This window comes from Sturnus vulgaris, chromosome 3, assembly GCF_052056855.1.
Source record: "Sturnus vulgaris isolate bStuVul1 chromosome 3, bStuVul1.hap1, whole genome shotgun sequence".
NCBI lineage: Eukaryota > Metazoa > Chordata > Aves > Passeriformes > Sturnidae > Sturnus > Sturnus vulgaris.
This window is the reverse complement of record NC_142245.1, coordinates 52137344-52156482: the sequence shown is the minus strand read 5'-3', so window position 1 is coordinate 52156482 and position 19139 is coordinate 52137344. Positions and strand designations below refer to the sequence as shown.

Below are 19139 nucleotides of genomic sequence, written 5' to 3'. Positions count from 1 at the left end.
GAGCACGCTCCTGGCAGGCCCTGGGAATCCACGGATAGAGAAGCCCGAGCAAGAGCAGATTTGCTGGCAGGACTTCTGACCCTGTGGGGAGCCCACACTGAAGCAGACTGTTCCTGAAGGACTGCACCCATGGGACAACCACTGCTGGAGCAGTTTGTGGAGAATTGTAGTGCATGGGAAGGGCTCACGTTGGAGAATTTTTAGACGACTGTCTCCCATGGAAGGAACTGCACACTGAAGCAAGGGAATGACCTCCCTGAAGAAGAAGTAGCAGCAGGAGCAACATGATGAACTGACCATAGCCCCATTTGCCTGCACTGCTGTGTGGGGAAGAGTTAGAGAATTGGGAATAAAGTTAAGCATGGGAATGAGGGGAGGAGTGGGTGGAGTGTGTTTTTTAGGATTTGCTTTACCTCTCATTATCATGCTCTTACTTTGATTGGTAATAAATTCAACTAAGTCCCCTAAATCAAGACTGTTTTGCCTGTGGTTTTACCTGGTGAGTGATCTCTCCTTGTCCTTTTCTCAGCTCATGAGCCTTTTGTTGTATTTCCTCTCTCCTGCCCAGCTCTCTTCAGAGGAAGAGAGTGATAGAGCAGCTTTGGTGGGCATCTGGCATCTAGCCCAGGTCAAATCACCACAGGCTTTTTTCTGGTGGTGTGCCATGATGTCTGATGTTGGAAAGTTGCGGCTGCGAGTGGCCAGCAAAGACACTAGCCTTAGCCCAAAAATGGGAGGAAAAATAACTGCATTCTTATGCTCCCCTTAGGTTATATTCACTTTTGTTTGCAGTGATTAATGATTCCTCTGAAGGTAAAAGTTGCAGTGTCTAAGTTGACAACTTAGCGTGTTAACCTGTGCTACAAGTTGATTCAAGTCTTTGGAGCTGTCTTGTTCTGCCACAGTCCCCTTACCCTGCTCATTTGTAGCTCAAACCAGCAAATAACCCATCAGGGTGCTCACATCTGTGAGTGTTATGTGCTGAATCTGGCTGGATCCAGTACTAAATTTGGAATGGTGGTGGAGGAATTTGCTTTGCTGTGGTTGATGACAGTCATTTTTCACCCCCCTCCTGAAGTATAGCAACAGTTTGCCAGATGTGCACAGTGTCAGCGTGCTTACACATGTGGAATGCATAAACAGGGTTACCAGCCTTCTGCTTCTGAGATAACAGCCATTGATTTGGATCTCAAAACCCACACTGCCCCTGTTGGTCCTTGAATTGAGAGAGAAGGAAAGGTTCCTGCCATACTGCCCTTTTTGACGCCTTAGGGATACGTAGGCAAGGATACATAGGCAAGCTGGCGCTGATGGAAATGGCTGCTTGTCAGAGTGTATGCTTGCCTCTTCAGTGTTCATGTGCAGATACAGTGGAGTCCTTAGTGATTTAATCCTCACGGATCTGTGGTTGCTGTAGGTCAGTTAACCTGTCAGCACAAGTCCTCCAGACCTCGGTCCCAGAAGCATCTGGGCATAATAAAGGACAAGTATGCTGGAGTTGCACATTGTAACTCCACCTAATCATTTGCCAGGCAAAAGCCTTTCTAAAGCCTTGCCCTTGGTATAAGCATTGCATCTTTTCTATTTTAAGGAGTATTCAGAAGATAGGCAGACAGATGATATCATCACAGAAAGGCATTCTCCAGCAAGTGACAATAAAACTGCTTTGTGTTGTGATAATGACTGTGTATTGTGTAGAAATTTCAGTTCCTTAAATGGAAGTATACCAAATACTTAATTTCATCTTGCTTTCATCATCTTTCAAAAGATTCAGATATCTGTCTTTGGAAATGTAAAGCTAACTGGTCTGATGAGTTTGGTTGCTGCATCTTGAACATTTAATTTTTCCTTATGCTCTGGCGTCTGTTATTCTTTAGCACAATCACACTGAATATCAATTAGGAGGCAGGAAGATGATTGTGGAAAAACTTGATGAGGGGGATGCAGTGCTGACTGGAATTTTGGCTATTGTGAGTGGGGATGCATGTCTGCTCTGAGTTCTTTCTGAACTTTAGAAACTCTGTAGTATTGCACTACATGTGCTGTACAGCAGCACGAGATTTTGAGATCCCTGTGATTTGTATTCCTCTCTCCAAAATCACAGTAAATGGTCTCTTCCACGGACAGGAAGACAAGACAAGTGGTCAGTGCCAAAGTTATTTAGCAGATGGTGCTCGAGTAGTGAGCAACATCATCATCATTTCAAGTGTAAGGCATATAATAGATGTCTACCGGCCTGGCAAATGAGACCCCTGGAGTTACTCGCGTGCATCCATCTCCCATCCTGCAAGATGCTGCCATCTGTCAAGACACCCAGCCAGGCCTCAAATAAATAAAGAAATCTATTTCCCTCTTCTTTCCAAAGCATTGCCATTGCCTGGGTTAATACGCTATGTGTGGGCTTACGTATGTCACACATGTGAGGGAGGAGGAATTATAGATACAGATATGAGGAACGCGCCCTTGGGTTTTGTCACTTGGGGCAGCAGACAATGTTAATGCACGGTAAACATTTTCAGAAGAGCATTCAGTACTTGAATGCCATTGAACAAGCATAAACAGTAATGGCTCTTGCCATGGTTTCACCTCCTGTTTCTCTTTCTTTCGGCAGAGTGTGACAAGCTGCGGCGGGATGGCTACCGGAGCTCCCAGTATTACTCTCAGGGCCCCACCTTCTCCTCGTCCTCCAGTGCAATCTGTGGAAGTTACCAGGATGATTATGAAGAAATTGAACAAAAGGTAATGGTGGGGGGCAAAGTACTGGAAAAAAAATACTTTAATTAAGACTTAATTTAGCTTAATTGCCCGCCATAACACTGTTCAAATAAAGCAGGATTTTTAGAGGATCACAAAGATGTTTATTTCTTTGAATTGCAGTGATAGTAGTTCATCTGACTTTCATGATCTCTTAAAACTCCCAATTCCACCCATATAGTTTTATAAAATTCCTACTGGCATGTTCAGAGTGTGAAAGCAGGAAGGCCTTGGTAATATTCTGGAGGGAAGATCCCAGCAAGGGTAGCTGCTAACTGGAGGGAAGATCCCAGCAAGGGTAGCTGCTAAGTGTTTACCTTCAAGTAGCAGGAAGAGCTATTCAGCAGCCATCAGCTTCCTTAAATTGTAACTTGGGTAGGTGCCCATTTTGCATTGCTAATACAGGCAGTTACTCAGATAGGGGTTTTGTCCTAATGCATCTCAGCTGTTTGGTAAAGACATCCAGAAAATGAAGATTGTCCACTAAGTTGGGTTCATTGCCTTTCAGTTTACTTCATGATTTTCATGCTTATAGTCCGACATCTCAACTCCCAGTGTACTTAGCTTAGAATCTAGAAATAAATTAAAGAGAAGGAACTGTTGATCACAAGTTTTAAGAAAGTTATGAAGCCGTATTGCTTCATACATCAATTTATATAGATTTCAGTTGCAGAACTAGTAAGTTGTGTTATTGTTCTGAAGAAGAAAAATTCTCCTCTCCTGTCTTTATCCTGTTGTGCCTGTGGACTCTGAAGGAAAGGCTGATTGTGGTGTAGTGGTTTAGGATGTTACTGCTGGGGTGGATAGTGAGATCCACTGGAGCGTGCCTGTAAAGCTGAAGTGCCATAGCTCATGGCATTTCCAAGACAGATAGTCTAGAATACTTTGCCAAAACCAGCTCTTGCTTCGAGAGCAGGAGGACATCCTTGATTGTAATACAGTTTAATTTCTTTGAATTGTTGCTAAACCATATGTCCCTCTGTAGTATGGATCAAATAACTCTTATCAGTAAAACTTGCAGACCCTGAGAATGTGTTTTAAAGAGTACAGTGTTTTCAGTTTTATCCTTCATGAGCTTTAGTCACATAATAAAAGACGTTGTGGAATATGTAGAGTCTCTCTTCCAGGTGGTGATTGCATTTTATCTGTATATTGGCAGGGAATGTCAGAGCATCTTGTTTAGCTGTGTGTGGTATGTACTGGCAGTGAGCCGAGAATGTAAAGCACATTCATACTGTGGAATGCATTATAATGGTAATTTGCAAAACCTTGCTGAAACCAATGGAATTATTATTTCCACTGGGGAAAGTATTAACACCTTGTTTGTTGCTATTAATGTACTGCACATAAATGCATACGTTTATGTCATCGACTTGTCCTGGCCAGTGCTGTGCAGCATATAACCATCTGCACATATAAAACTAACATAACATTTAAAAAACATAAATACACTTCTCTTTAAACAATTTGCATGAAAGTATATAAGCATGGGTGAGGATTCTTGGAGACTAAGAGCTGTCATCCTTTCTTGGTTAAGGGTTTTTTGAGTGTTAACATAATGTGTTACTAACAATTTCTGTGCATTCTGGAGAAAATTAATGCAACTAAGTATGCTTTAAATATAGGACATCACTCCCATTTCAGATTGGAATAGGTTTCTTTAAATGTTATAGCTGAAAGAATGATTCAGAGCTGTGGAGAAAGATAGCTGCCAAACTGACAGTCTTGGCTGTTACTGATTATCTCGGAACCTTAGCCTTAGCCCTACCACTCCTATTTCCATCTCACAAAGACATAAATTTCTTGTAAACTGTAGCATGATTCTCCATTCATATTGTATAACTTTCTTTTGTGGAATTTTTTGACCAGTATCTCTGTTTATTGGTGCTTTTTCTTTAATGCTGTAAATGTTTAATCTTTCTTTAAATTAATGTTTACCACAACAGATTTCTGAACTTGAATTATTATCCTACTGGTAAAGAGCCAAGTAATTCTAATAAGTCTTATGCCTTGAGGGAATCATATTTCAGCTGTCAGGAGAGTTCTTCAGTAACAATGTGGAACTGGGGTCACCAAAAATCCTGTGGTTCAAAATGTGAACTCCTTGCCACTAAATGAAAGCCTTATAGCTTTGTTGTCTATTCAAAGCAAAAAAGCCAACATTTAAATTCTGTGCATGCAGTATTAAATAATTAAAATTCAAAAACAGCAAAATAATGATGGGTGGATGGATACCTATTTAGTGTTCATAAACTTCTTAGCTGAGATAATTGCCAACTTGTAGCAAATAAGAGTGTGTGATATCAAAAAGGAAACCAGTTTTCCCTGTTATTTTTAATCTGCTTCTAAAAATAAAAATCATAGCCAGATATTTGTCTTGTCTATCTACAATGGAGACAATATGAAACAATGGCTAGGTGTCGATCCACAAGCATTTTCAGGTTTTGTGGAGATGGATGTCTGTCAGCAGAGGGTAATACACCACCAAGCACGTTGGTTCAGCATTTTAGGAAATGTCTAAGATAAGCAGAATATAAGCCGTTCCAAAGGAAAACCACTAAGGAGAAGCAGGCCCAACTCAAAAATGAATAAACAAAATTAGAAAACATAGAAAGCTGGAGTCTCTTGAGTGGAAGGTGATATAAAATTGTTTGGATCTGCCCTTTTAATGTTGATTCTTACAAGTTAGATTAATGAAGCACAGGCCAAGCCCCAGTGTAGTACTAATCCTAATTGAGTTTGTTGGTGATTAAATTGGTTTACCTGGATTTTACATCTCAGTACTGTGACCAGTCTTCTCCATTCTTGTATCTTACATGCTGCTGTTGGTGACACAACTTAGGAGCTATTCCTGTCCTTCAGTATTACTCTGTTGTACCAGTGTAAAAGATGTTTTGAAATGTCATGTTCAAACTCCAGTTCTCCTTATGTTCTGAAATGTATGCATGTGTATATTAACTGTATTTGTCTTTTGTGTGGTTCTTTTTCTTACTCCTTTTTCTTTCCCTTTTTACCACTCATTCTCTTTGTTTCTTTTTGTCTCACTCAACAGTCTAGTCTGTTAGACTGCATCTCTCAGTCTTGCATTAGCGCCTGCTGTAACTTGGTTCCCTGGAATAACAAGGTACTTTGCCCACAAGTGGGACCATCCAGCTGCCGTATCTGCAGCTTGATGTTACATGTAGCATTTAGTGTATGTGCAGTCTTATTCTGCTCTTAGCCTTCAGTCACTACCTGCTGCTTTTTTCTGCTTAGAAAAAAAGAGCAATTAAAAAAAGAAGAGTCCCATGCCAGGTTTGTTTCTTTTATGTTCCTCTGTTCTCCTTTTTGTCTGCAGTATAGCATCCTGTATTGACTTGGTTCACAGAATTTTTTATTCCCTTTTTTGTCTATTAATATTTGCCTCCTTTGAAACCCCTCCCCCAATGGACACTGTGTTTTATTTAATTGGCTGCTTCATTGGTTTTTAATCAGTCAAAGAAAAATTCTACTAATTTGGAGGCATGTATCTTTCTTGAATGATAAATGTGAACTACAGAGAGTACCTGCTCCCAAGCATGCAGTATTGCATATATATATTATTTCTTTATTCCATTTATGAAAATGTCGGTGCGCCCAAAACTCATGGTGTTTTTCCCTACATCATGTCATTTGGCTTATGAACTTTGCTTTTAACAGTTATGCTTTGGATGAAAAAACACTTCCCTTATGTGGGGGGTGGCATGGGGGAAGAGTATATTTTTGCCACTGTGATCATCTAAACTGTTAATTATCTCTCCAATATCTGCCCAAAACTGTTTGATATCTTAAGTGAAAACAAGTACACTAACTGTAAATTCATTTGAGGAAGTTTAATGCAAAACTTTACTTGGTGTTAAGAGGAGGTAAAGTTGGGCACTTCAGTTTTGGAGGTGGGAATGCCTAAAAAGCCCCGAGGCATAAGGTCTGGCAGAGTTGAGGATACCTCTAGGTGGTGGTGTCCTCAGGTGGCCTCTCTTACCCTTCTGCTGCAGTTGCACAGCACTGCTCTTGTAAGCAGCACATGCATTTTATACCATTTACAGGGGTTTGGTTTTTTTTAAATACTGTACCATTTTCTGAGCTGAAACAGCATCTCATAATACATGAAATGTCAAAGCATAAGGAAGCGAGTACAGAAAATCTTTGAACAAAGAAAAGAGGGTAATTCTTCATTCATTGCATACCCAGACTGTGCAGCTGCTGTGGGAATTGTGGATGCTGAAAGTTTACACGGGTTTAGAAAGCAACTGGGTACATTCTTGAAGGGTGAGGACTCCATCCTATCTGAGAGAATATTCAGGAAAAGGTATCTGCTCTATGTATCCTTGGATTTAAATTTTACCTTGATACAATTCATTGGCCTTTATCTTAAGGCAGATGCTAGATACGCCTTTAGAGCACTGTAAGTACAGATCTTCTTGTTTTTTATCCCGTTACAACAGAGTAGAGGAAGAAGAAAAGAACATTTCTGCAGTTTGTTAAGGTTATAATTTGCTTGATAGTCAGTAATTTCATTGACAAAATGTTCTTACCTTACTGAGACACAATGAAGGTTATGAAGTGAAGAATTTAGTGGGATAGCAGTGCTGGCTAGTGCAACTGGAGATCTGTGTGTAGAAGTAATAAAATGGACTATTCTGTGAAAACTGTGGGAACTAGACTGATGACCTTGGTCTAGAGGATACCAAAGAGTCTAACGACTAATTCATCTAAAATGTAAATTCATGTAAATTTATAATGTGGCAGTGTTCCATGAGACAGTGTGAAACCCCACGGGTTGAATTAGGCATGTGAAGTGCCATTCTCAGTTGGCTAGGTTTGGATCTTGGATTTCTTTTCCCTGTTACTGATTGTTTTGATCCCTTTGTGTTGGGAAAATAGTTCTTGAAGCCATCAAACCTAGTATAAGTCACTGGAGGCAGAAATAGGATGTTGGTTAGAATAGAATAGAATAGAATAGAATAGAATAGAATAGAATAGAATAGAATAGAATAGAATAGAATAGAATAGAATATATAATAGCTGAACTCTATGGCTGCTGTCTGCAACACTTGATTTTTTTTTTCATCTATTTTGTTTTTCTGATAAATTATGATTTTAGAAGTGATTTTAGTAGACAGTAGGGTAAATGGCATGACTAGAAATTTGAAGTCTCTGCTGAAATGTAAAATTTGTATGGATTGGGTTTTCCTCCTGGAGGTTCTATCTTTTTTTAAATACTGTAGTATGAACCCCTGTTATATAAAAAGGATTTAGAATAAACAGATTATTTAGCCAGAGAGTGCTGTGAGATACATAGCATAAACTCATTTGTCATCTGGGACCTCTCAAATAGCATGAAAGTGCTGAGATAGTGAAACTCTTTTGTTGTATCTCAGCAGCTGAGTTGGCTGGGGGACAATATGTCAACAAGGCGTCGGAGAGGCTCCAGCTTACTGAGCCATATAGCATGTCTATAGGATATTTATAGGCCATTTTTCTCCTGGATTCTTATTTTAACTCCTATTCGAAAGTTCATGCTTTCCCCCCCCCTAGTACATGTTTGTGGAAACACTGCAAGATCCAAGGCTGCTGCTTTCCCATTCCACCTTTACCCCTTCCCATGTCCATGAAAAAGAGCGAATTCCAAAATATTTTCCTGTGGAGATGAGTGTAACAGCCCATTTCAGAGATTTGGGCATTTGACTAGCAGTGAAGTTACTATGGCTCAGAGAGGCTTTAAAAATGGGACAAGTACTTCTTTTATGAGAATAGAGTTTATGATCAGTTGTGCCTCGTTCTGCTTCAGGTATAACAGACCTGACTGGAGAAGACACTCCTGTCACACAGCAGCAATTCATTGCATATTCCAGTGAGCTTCCCTGCTGTAAATCTGGGAATGTTTGCTAAAAATATGTAAAGCCCATTTTCATCCTAATTATATAGGTGTGAATAATTTCTGTCTGAAGAAGGCTGAAAGATGAGTTGCTGCATTCCTCTATGTGTAAATAAAGCTTTGTCATGCATATACCATTATCACTGAGAGTACTTTGGAAAAAAGGATGTAAGTAAAGACACTCATGTTTCTACAGGATCCATGGAAAATGTACCTACAGTTGAAATGTGAACACTTATTCTTATACCCAAAACCACCTCCAACTCTTCTGCAGAATTATTTTGTAGAAGCACATGTGTCCTGTGGCAGGAGGTTGTTCTCACTGACACTGCTTTGAACTCAACTGCACCATTGGCTTTTCAGTTGCTTCTCTTTGATTATATGCTCACATAACCTGATTCATTTCTGTCTGTCTTACTCCATCTGTCCCCAATTTTCTCAGCTTCTAATTCTGCAAAATTTCTGATTGATGTTTCACATTCTTTGGTTAATTAGGATTCCCTTCTAGCAGGTGCTTCATTTCTTCAGTTTTTCTGTTCGTATACTGTAACAAAAACCTTTTTCTTCTTGGATTTGGTAATTTCTTTGAAAAGGAAGGATGGCTTTGTAACCAGTATCTCTGCCACTTGATGTACTGGAGTAGCCCTTAGAGACTGCTATGTGGCAGCTGAGACCTGGCACTGCAGTGCAGTCTGAAGGTGACACTTACTGATGCTGACAGTATCAAGCAAGCAGAGTATTTGAAGGTCACTGGTGCTCATCCTCACCCCAAACAAACTGCAAAACTATGCTTGAGGTGTCTCCCTTGGTCTCCCTGATTCAGAAGAGGAGAGAGAGTGGAGAAAAGCTCATTATAGAACAGGGAAAACAGTATTTCTTTGCCTTAGAAATTGATTACTTCTTAAAGAAAAGAAAAGCTTCTTAAAGAAAAGCTCCCACGTTTTGAAGTGTGGTTCCAAACCACAGAATGGTATAAGTAATCGTTTCATTGCCTGAAATGTTTTTCTAGTGTTGCTTGAAGAGGTTTTACTTTTCTTTTACTTTTTGCCTGGAAGTTGCTTTAGTTTTTATTTTCTGTTTAATAAAATGTTGGACTCTATCCTAAAGGATGTAGAGTCAAAGCATAACAGAATCAATAAATGGTTATTTATTTATAAACAGTGGGAACTCCTCGTAGTAACAGGAAGAAAATTAAAATCAGAAATGATAAACAGTAGTTGTAGCACAGTGTTTGGTCATGTCTTTTGTATAGCACTCAGCTTCAAGAGAAAACAGATCGCTTAGAACTGAACACCCACAATAATAAAAAATCCATCTGTTATAAAAAGCTGTGATGTCTCCTTCCATGCCTGTGTGCAGGAATGAGGGGGGAAGAGGCAGTGGTCCAGTGCTGACAACCCTGTTTTGAGTAGTATTTGACTTTCCAAAGGGAGAGAGTAATAAAGAAAAGAGAGGGATAGTTCTGGTCGGGTGGTAGGGAGGAAGGTCCAAAGCAAACTCCTCTGAAGCAGAGGAGTTGACAGGTTGCAGAGAAATCTCTGCAAGTGCTGCAAATGCTAGGGAGCTCCTTTTCCATGTCATCTTGTCTCTTTTGTTTTGACTGGGGGCAGGAGACTGTGGTTGATTTTCCTCCAGGTCTTCCTTCCTCTCCTGCTTCTGGGATTCCCTGGTGGAGTGCCTTGGTGGCAGGAGTAGGGAGGAGGGAGGGCCACCTCTCTCAGATTCACTTGTGTTTGTGACCACCTGCTAGAAGCCCCAGTGATGGACAAGTACTGTCCTGTCAATAAAAAGCTGCTCTATGGCTTTCTCTGCCTTTACTGGCATGAAAGTGAAGACCTTGTAATGAAAACAGATTTGCTCCCCGAAAGGAAATTTTTTTTTTGGCTTTTAACTTCGGTGGAGGGATTTGCACAAGCTGTTGCAGCCTCTTTCTCTCGTGCAGAAAGGTTTTTGTTTTATTGGTTGAATTTCTTGTCTTTTTTTTTAAGTAAAACACTTCATGAAATTGAGTGCTGCTCAAAGTGCCACTTTGAGAAGAACTGACTTTTAAAATTCCCACTCTGTGACTACTAATAATATTAAGTGCTTTACCCCTGCAGAATGAGTAACCCCTTGGGCCTGTGGCATGGGTTTCTCCAAGACCAAAGCCAAGTTACTTGCTTACTCCACTGATCCATGGCTGATGATTCTGTGGAGTGTGCTGATTGTTTTTTTACTGAGCTCTACTAAAATCTGTCTTTTGATAATGGGATTCTTGCTGAGACCTTATGCATTCATACAGCCTAGTGCAGCTGGAGCAAAGCAGTGCTTAAATCTCACCTTCTAATAGGGCATGGGGAGGTGAGTGGGGAAGGGAAGACAAACCTTGGTGCAGGGAGAGGGGGGTTAATTGCTGCAGGAACTTTGTCAGTGTATAAGGTGTGCTTTGCTATGCTCAACACCACTCTTTCCTCCTTCGTTGGTGTATATTCCTTAGACTAATAAAATGTCTTTAAAAAATACCAACTAGATGTTTTGTTGTGCATTTTTTTTAGTGTATTTTTAAAACTGCTCTCTGTGTAGGTCGAAGTGTGATATTTATGAGGGTGTGTTTTGCTTCATAAGCAGTCAATGCTGATTACAGCAACAGCACCTTAGTAATACCCTAGTCATACCTCTATTTTTTTTTAGTAGTAAACTCACATTGTTGTATGTATTTCTGTTTGTAGTGTCCTGTCTCTTCCCCTGAAGAAGAAAAGCTTATTACCATCAAAAGGCCTAAAAGTCCAGCTACAAATGATTTATCAGATATCAACACCCAAACCAACTGGACTAAATCTCTCCCACTGCCAACACCAGAAGAGAAAATGCGACAACAAGCACAAGCCGTCCAAACAGATGTGGTTCCTATTAATGTGACTGGTAGGCTTTTAATTTCAGTAATTGCATTACACTGATGCGGGAGGGCAGAGATGAAAGGGGATCCATACAGTTGGCTAGTATTCAGATACTCATATATTCAATGCATGGGTTTTAAATTACTTACCACACCTTTCTATGAAAACCATTTTGTGTGTAATAGTCTAAATCTGAACTTAATTAAAAAATATCAACCCTTAAAATTATCATTAATAGAGATAATGGTTAAAATATGTGGGCTTGAAACAGCATTAGATATTCATGAAGTGCAAGAAGAGGACTGATAAATAGCAGTGTTTTGCTGTGGACTGCACTGAGGATGTGTAGTTGAAAATCATGTTTTATCCAATGTTGATTATATTTTAAGATTTTCTTCTAGGAATTTTATTTAAGGAAGGTTGTCAGGAACTTCTTTGTTCCAAAGACTAAATGTTACAAAAATCAAGAAAAAAAGCTCTAGGGTCCAATTTTTATCAGCAACAAAAGGTTTAGATGTCAAGGAGAGTAGGGTTAGAACAGCAAAAGTTAATGAGGCTACGCCTTTGAGCAGTACTCTAGGTAAGACACTCCACTTACATAACCATAGTCTACATCTTCTTGTTATGAACGGTGTGTTAACTCTTCCTTTTGAAAATGCTCTTTGATTTTACAGTTGCAGAACTCTCACTCTCTGAAAGTTAAATTATGTTAAAGCCCGATGCTGAATAGATACTTTGTTGTGCGTAAAATAGAATTTCTGTCAAAGATGGAATTATCACTTCAATTTAATAACCCCTTTTTTTCTGCACAGTATCAAGATTGCCTCTTATTAGTTAATTCAAATAACTGACTGCTTGCCTGCCAAAGCCAGGATAATATTCAATATCCAATTTATTTCAAATGCCATATGGCGTGCTCTGACTCCATGCTTACTCTGACAATCAATAGCTTGCAATGTTTGGTTTTGTTTTGAAAGTAAATTAGGTTCTCTTTCCCTGCATGACTACCAATGTTTTTTTACCTGTATTTTTATAACCTAGTATTTTAATCAGCATTATTTAATAGTATTTAAATATTCTAGTAGTGTAGGAGCAGGACAGCTGCAACAAACATCAGCAAGCTCTGAGAAATCAACGAGAAATTGTTCCTTAAATAGCAGAAAATATTTGAAGTAAACAGATGAAGACAACATGAAAAGATGAACACCCCACCTCTGGAAAACTAATAGAAGGAAAATGCACGCAATGCTGAAATGTTACTAGGCCAGTTGGCATTATCTAGGGAATTTAGGGTACAGATGCAGAAGGCCAAGTTATGGGAACAACGGATAATCTGACATAATCAATAAACTTGAGTAGGGCTTAGATACTGTGACAGCAGGAACACAGTATACTTAGAGAAGCAGTAATCTGTTGTTTGATTTAATGACCTTGCATACTGCAAAAGATAGGGGAGAAGTAAACAGATGGAAAGAAAAATGAGGTAAAGGGATCAAATAACTCAGAATTAATTCAGCATCCTGTGGAACATTACTTTGTTTGGATAAATTATGTTTGTGACTTCAACCTGCATAATTTGATCGGTGTAGCAAAGCTTGTCTCCCCTGAGTTGTTTAGTCAAGACTCAGAAAACTCAGCAATTCTCAACTTCTGTGATTGAAATGATGTGCATGCATATTATATCTTGCTTTTCTAGAGTGTGTGGTTGAGCACTTACTCCCTTATAAACATGGTAATTGGAAGAGGTAGAAAGGGAGGGCATTAAAGGAAGGCTGCCGTTGTACCATGTGATCTGGTCTCTAGGATCTGCCATTCCCTTTCCCTTGAAATAATTTTATTGCTACTATGAAACAAGGCAAGCATGTAAGCCACACACAACATACAAAAAAAGCTGCTGTCCTTGTTCCTTTTAAAAAGTCACAATCTGCTCCCCTCCTCTGCTCTCCCACACACCAAGTAATTTTATTTTGTGAAGTTCCTTATGTTACTGCACGAGGCAGGAAAAAAACTGACAAGAAATCCGGTGCTGTTTGTTCAACATAACACGGAATAAACCATTGAGGATTTTTATTTTGGTTTGGCTTTTCCCTTCACACACTCTCTTTCTTACTCTCTCTGAAGAGAGGTCAAAAAACTTCCATTTTATTACTCCTGGCATGGGATGAAAGGTTAACCTCTGAAGAGGCTGCTGGCAATTGATAACATTTTCAGCAGTGCATTAGTGGTGATTCTCCTACAAAGGCCTCTCACGTGGCTGTGCAATAAATGCTCCATGAGTTCAGCTTTCAGGCCTCTTTGGTGAACAGATTGTAACTAATACAGTAGTCATAAAAATCTGTTGGATAGCCTGAAGGTGCAGGGGCATTGCATTAGGCTGACAAGCTGCTGACTAGACATCCAGATTTGGAAGCAGTTTTGGTCTCAAAGTGCCTGGGCTGAGCTTTTTTCTGGAAGGGGTTGGACTGAATTTTCCAGTGGTGGCCAGTCTTTGCATTTGCATTTCCTGTGGGTTAAAAGATTTACATATAATAGTGTCTGTTCTCATGGGTTTTCCAGAACTAACTTTCTTTCCAGATGGAGGAGTCTGGTAATGGTGGAGGTGATCAGTGCCAGGCTAGATCCTGCAAAATATTTAAGCATTTGCTTTAGTCCAACTTGACTGACTTCAGTGAGATTTAAGTGCATACTGAAGTATTTTCTGTGAATCCAAGGAAACTGAGTATACTGCATGAGGAACAACTGAGTAAAGTATATAAGGAATACCTAGACGGTTTATTACAAATCTGTAAGAGAAGGAGAAAAGTATTCTTAAATCTGTAAAACATACTTACCATTGACATCAATGGTTTCTAAAATGAAAAAGATGACAGTGAAGAAAGAAAAAAGACTGACACATTCTGATTTTGCTTGTTGGATTTCACTGAAGTTGCTATTTTGAAATTCTACAGATTTGCATAGTGGCCTTTGTGTATCAAAAGCCATTAAAGATGGATTGTTGAGTTAGCTTTTAGGTAGCTCATTTGGAACAAGTTACTGTGTATCAGTTGACGCAGTAATATTTCCCCATAGCCATCCTGTTTGTGCTGTCTGAGGCTTCGTGTAAAAGACTCTCTCTTTGTTTGCACCCTCTGCTTACCACTTACATTTTATTCCAGGGCTTTATTCAAAGCTACATTACAATTTTCTTGCAACTCACTATCTCAGGCATGATTATTTGCCTTGGAGTGGATAAAGATATGTTCAGAGATGCAAAACATTCTCCTTCCAATCTGTTGGATTTGTGTAATGTGTCTAGAATTATTTTAATCATCCTGCAGGACAGGATAACCCAATGTCCTGACTTTTGCCCTGTAAGGGTCCTAACATCCTGATAGTGGTGCTGCCTGGGACAGTGGATAGTCTGACTCAATATTTCAGGACTTCTACTAAGCCAGTGGGATCCATAGCTCTCAATTTTATAGTTCCCATGGGCTTCCCCTCCTCCCTTAATCTGACTTCAGTCAATCCAAAAGTTGGATGAAACTGGCATTTTGTAACTGCAAGGATTCCACTCAGCAGAAGTGCAGCCCGTGGTCCAGGCTCCAGTCAAACAGAGTCAGAGTCTTTATATTTACAACATGGTGAATGAAAATGCTACATTTTTCCCTTGCATTTTCACAAGTCCACATGCTGTACTTTAATATATGACTGTATCTTTAACTGTTATAGAGGTAATGAGGTTTTCTATGCTACTCTCACGACACGCATCGTACTGATGTGCAGTCAGCCGGGGGAATTTTTGTGATGTATTCGTTACCGTGCATTAATCACTTTTTAGAGGTAAATAATTTGGTCATCAATTTTCAAAAAAAGTGTACAGTGGAAAAAAAAACATGTACAATGTATATCGAGGTTTTTCTGCCTTTGAGTTTTAAAGCGAGTCATCTGAAGGACATTGAGCAGTGCTTTAAAATGCTTAAACTTCTAAAAAGGGAATTTACATGTAAGTTACGGGGGGTAGCTGTTAAATTTTTAGAAGTGGCAGAGAATTAGCTCATGATCTATAGGGCAATCTTTATCTTACTATTAGTGAAATGGCCAAATTATAAACCTCTAAACAAAAGTGAATTCCTAAAGAAAAGCTGCTTTATAATAGTGGTGCTTCTGGGTCCCATTATGATACAGCACATGGTCATCATAAGGCTTTGTCTGGCAAAGTGCACGTGGGCATTTTTTTTAGCTCTTGCCGTTGTATATTTTTATAATCATCTGTAAAGTTTCAATTTTAAGCAGCTTTCACTCTGAAATATTTATGAGTCCATGAGATCAGTTTGATCTCTGCGTGCTCTGTAGTTCTTATTTGTATTTGTGTTAAAAGATCAACACCAGAAATGTGGTGCACTTGACAGGTTCAGAGCAACTTGGAATGAGAAAGAAGGGCCTCATGCGAGTTAATGATGGAGCCGTGCAAAGGCATTGTAATAGCTGTTGCCAATAGCAGTGTCTGTTCCTGCATAAACCGTTGTGATCTTTCATTTTCATGAGCAGATTTGCTTTTTCTGCAGCTCATTACTTAAAAATAAATGAACAAAACCACAGAAAAATCTATGAAGGGCCAAATTAAAGCAAGGATTCTCTTTGCTTGTGGAATTAGACCTGCTCTCACCAAATAGGAGCTGGGCTCAGGAAGTCAAAATTCCTTTAAAAACATGCAGTACTGCGTAATGGATATTTGTGTCTAAAGCCTTACTGTGACAATGTGCTGTACCTTCCTTCATTGTAAACCCTCATTGTAGGACCAAGCTAACACCATTTATTAATGCCTTTTTTTCCATTTCTCCAACAAAACTAGTGGAAGAAAGTGCATGATGTCAGTGTGCTTGGAAGTAATGTTGCTTTGCTTGTTCTACCATGTATTAGGGGAGAATTTCGACCGCCAAGCCAGCATTCGGCGGTCTCTAATTTACACAGACACGGTGGTAAGACGGCCGAAGAAAGTCAAAAGGAGAAAGACTATTACAGGAATCCCTGACAACATACAAAAGGAGCTAGGTATGGCTCATCAGAACTGTATTACATCCACTGTTCATTGTCACTGCTTATCATTACTAGACTAATAACATTACCAGTGCTCATGAAACCAAATACAGTCTGATAGCCTATTTCAGTTCCAAATATGCGTGTGCCTCCTTGCCACCTCTTGCATTGGGAAGTTGGGACCTTTAATCTGTTGGCTTCCATCTGTTAAGGGGAACAGGGTGTTTGGAAAATGGTGTACTGGTACAATGAAAATCTGCAGGGATGTAAGGTTTCTGGACTTCAATGCTTTCCTTCAGATTTGATCATCTTCTTCAGGATGTTCACCAAAGCAAAACTGAAGTGGGCAGACTTGTGGCTTGTGAGCAATTACTTAGTGGAGTAAATCAATTCATGGATGCCTTCCTGAATCTGCCAAGGATTGCATCAAGAGTGAAAAACCTGTTTTCCAGTTCAGTTTTGGCAACCCCTTAAGTATCTGTTATTTGATCGGCAGTAGCTTAGCTGGGTTTATTAGCTATTCCATATATTCTAAAGGAAACTTACCTATTCAGTAACATTTACACTACCTCAGGCAGTCCTTCTCACTTTGTAGTTGATATGAATTTGAAACTGATAAAGCAATCTGAATTTTGGCAGACCTTTCAGACACTTCTTGTAGAATTCTTTGATTTAAATGGTGTTATTTTAGTTTATTTTTTAAAATATTATTTCAGTTTCTCCCAGGTTATAACTTCACAGATAAAAGTGTGCCCCCCCCCACCCCTTTTTTTCCTCAGTAGAGGAAGAATATGTTTTAAAATAATCTGGCAGAACTTAATTTTGGTGCTTTATATGTGAAATCGTCTCCTACTGATGATTTCAGTAAGTTCTACTACCTTGCATGTTGCATCTCTTTCTTTTTTAATTAATTGTTTTCAGTTCTTGATTATTTTTATGGATATTTCAGAAACAGAAGCAAAAATCTGTAGCTTGTCTGGATGGGTTTGAAATGAGCTAGCAGGTCAGGCACAGAGAAAGCCAAGAAATAGACAATTAAATGCAGAGAAGTCTGCGAGTGGAACTGTGCTCCTTCAGCATCTGTAATGAAACAGTGCCCTGCCATGGGAACCTCTCCCTCAAGAAAGCATTTACAAAATGCAGAGGTTACATTTGTGGCCACTTCAGAAAGATATTTCATGCTTGAAAACATCAGCTGTAGTTTTATTTGGTGGAGTAAGCTGAGAATGCAGTTGGCATCTATCCTAAAAAGAATTCTTCAGTTAATACCTTAAAAGAAGTTTATAACTTTTGTCAGTCTGTTCCCTAAGGGTGACAGGTTTTTACCTTGATTTTCGTCTTTCATCTCTGTGCTGAGCACAATTCATGTTGCGCTGCTTGAAGGTTTTCCTTGGCTTCTATTTTAAGTTGTGGGCTGGCAGTATCCCACTGTAGGAGCTCTCTTTGGATGGTTCCCTGGTCCACAACCTGCAGGCACATGAGGCTTCAGCCATCTGCCCTATGGCAGAAGTTGTCTGAGGAGCTCCATGTTGCTTCAGTGGTGGTTGTATCTCTTCCAGGGAGCAAATTGTGTGCCAGGAGAACTCTGTGATGGCAGTGCCCATCCTCTTAGTGTATTGGTTTCCATCACGAGATACAAGGTGCACTTGGAAAGAGTGATAGTGTCTTCATCTTATGCCTGGAGAAACCAGACATGCTGCAGTGAAGTGACTTAGCCACTCAGCCACCAGGCTGCTGGCAAGGCTGGGAATAACTGCAAGTCTCCCCCATCCCTGTTCAGTGCTCCTTCTGCCTTTTCTCCCCTGTCACTCCCCAAATATTTCTGTAGCAGTCCATTCCCTATTTCTCTTACACTGTCCCAAAACAAATAACAAGTTGTTTTAAAACATTCCACAGTTCATTTGATCGGAAGAAGTATCCGGACTAAACTCCAAATCAAGCAATTATATTATGCCTATTGACATTCTCCCTGTGGTTTCAGCTGAATAAATCTCTTTGTTTCTCCCCTAAAGCATTGCTGTGAATGGCTATAATATTTACACAGAGATTAAAATCCCTTGGTACACTAGAGTTGCTGCGTGCAGGCTAAATAACCAACATATACAGCAGATTCTTGTAACCTCTTGTTTATCCTTCAGAAGGAAGCAGAAACTTGAGAGAACCTCAAAGCTTCATCCAGGCTTGGACTATTTTCCTTTCTTGTGAGAGAGCCTGGAAGAACTTTTGTCAGGCCACGCTGCTGGGGTTCTTCCCTGGCTGCTTTGGGTCCTTTGGAGCAGAGGAGACCAAGCAGAGGAGAAAGCCTGCACTGGCTGCTGACCTGAGCTCAGCGGATGTGGTACCCTCATAGAGCTTAGCCAGACATACTGAAAGGAAACATTAACTGCACCCATGTGCTCAAAGTATCTTTAAACATTCCTGCTTTTTAGCATTGAAAGGCTGTTGTGTTTTCACAGGTGTCTTCCAGCAATGAACCAGTCTCTCTGTGTAGACTGGAAAATTCTGCATTAAAAATTCTGCATAAATAAAATGCAACATGATAGGTGGGATTCTGAGATACAGTAAGAATGTGAGGCGTCTGCCAGTTTAGAGGTGGC

General features: G+C 39.8%; 1 protein-coding gene across 9 annotated transcripts in view; it reads left to right on the top strand.

The window, feature by feature from the left end:
* NHSL1 (NHS like 1) overlaps window positions 1–19139 on the top strand; it is a 178006-nt gene that overhangs the window by 137908 nt on the left and 20959 nt on the right. For 6 of the 9 annotated variants that reach the window (XM_088161648.1, XM_088161647.1, XM_088161652.1 and 3 more), the window contains exons 3-5: window positions 2612–2739; window positions 11359–11551; window positions 16426–16557. In XM_088161648.1, coding sequence (XP_088017774.1) covers window positions 2612–2739; window positions 11359–11551; window positions 16426–16557 — 453 coding nt within the window. The remainder of the gene's footprint in view (window positions 1–2611; window positions 2740–11358; window positions 11552–16425; window positions 16558–19139) is intronic. The other 3 variants (XM_088161651.1, XM_088161649.1, XM_014879044.2) reach the window with 1 other exon arrangement.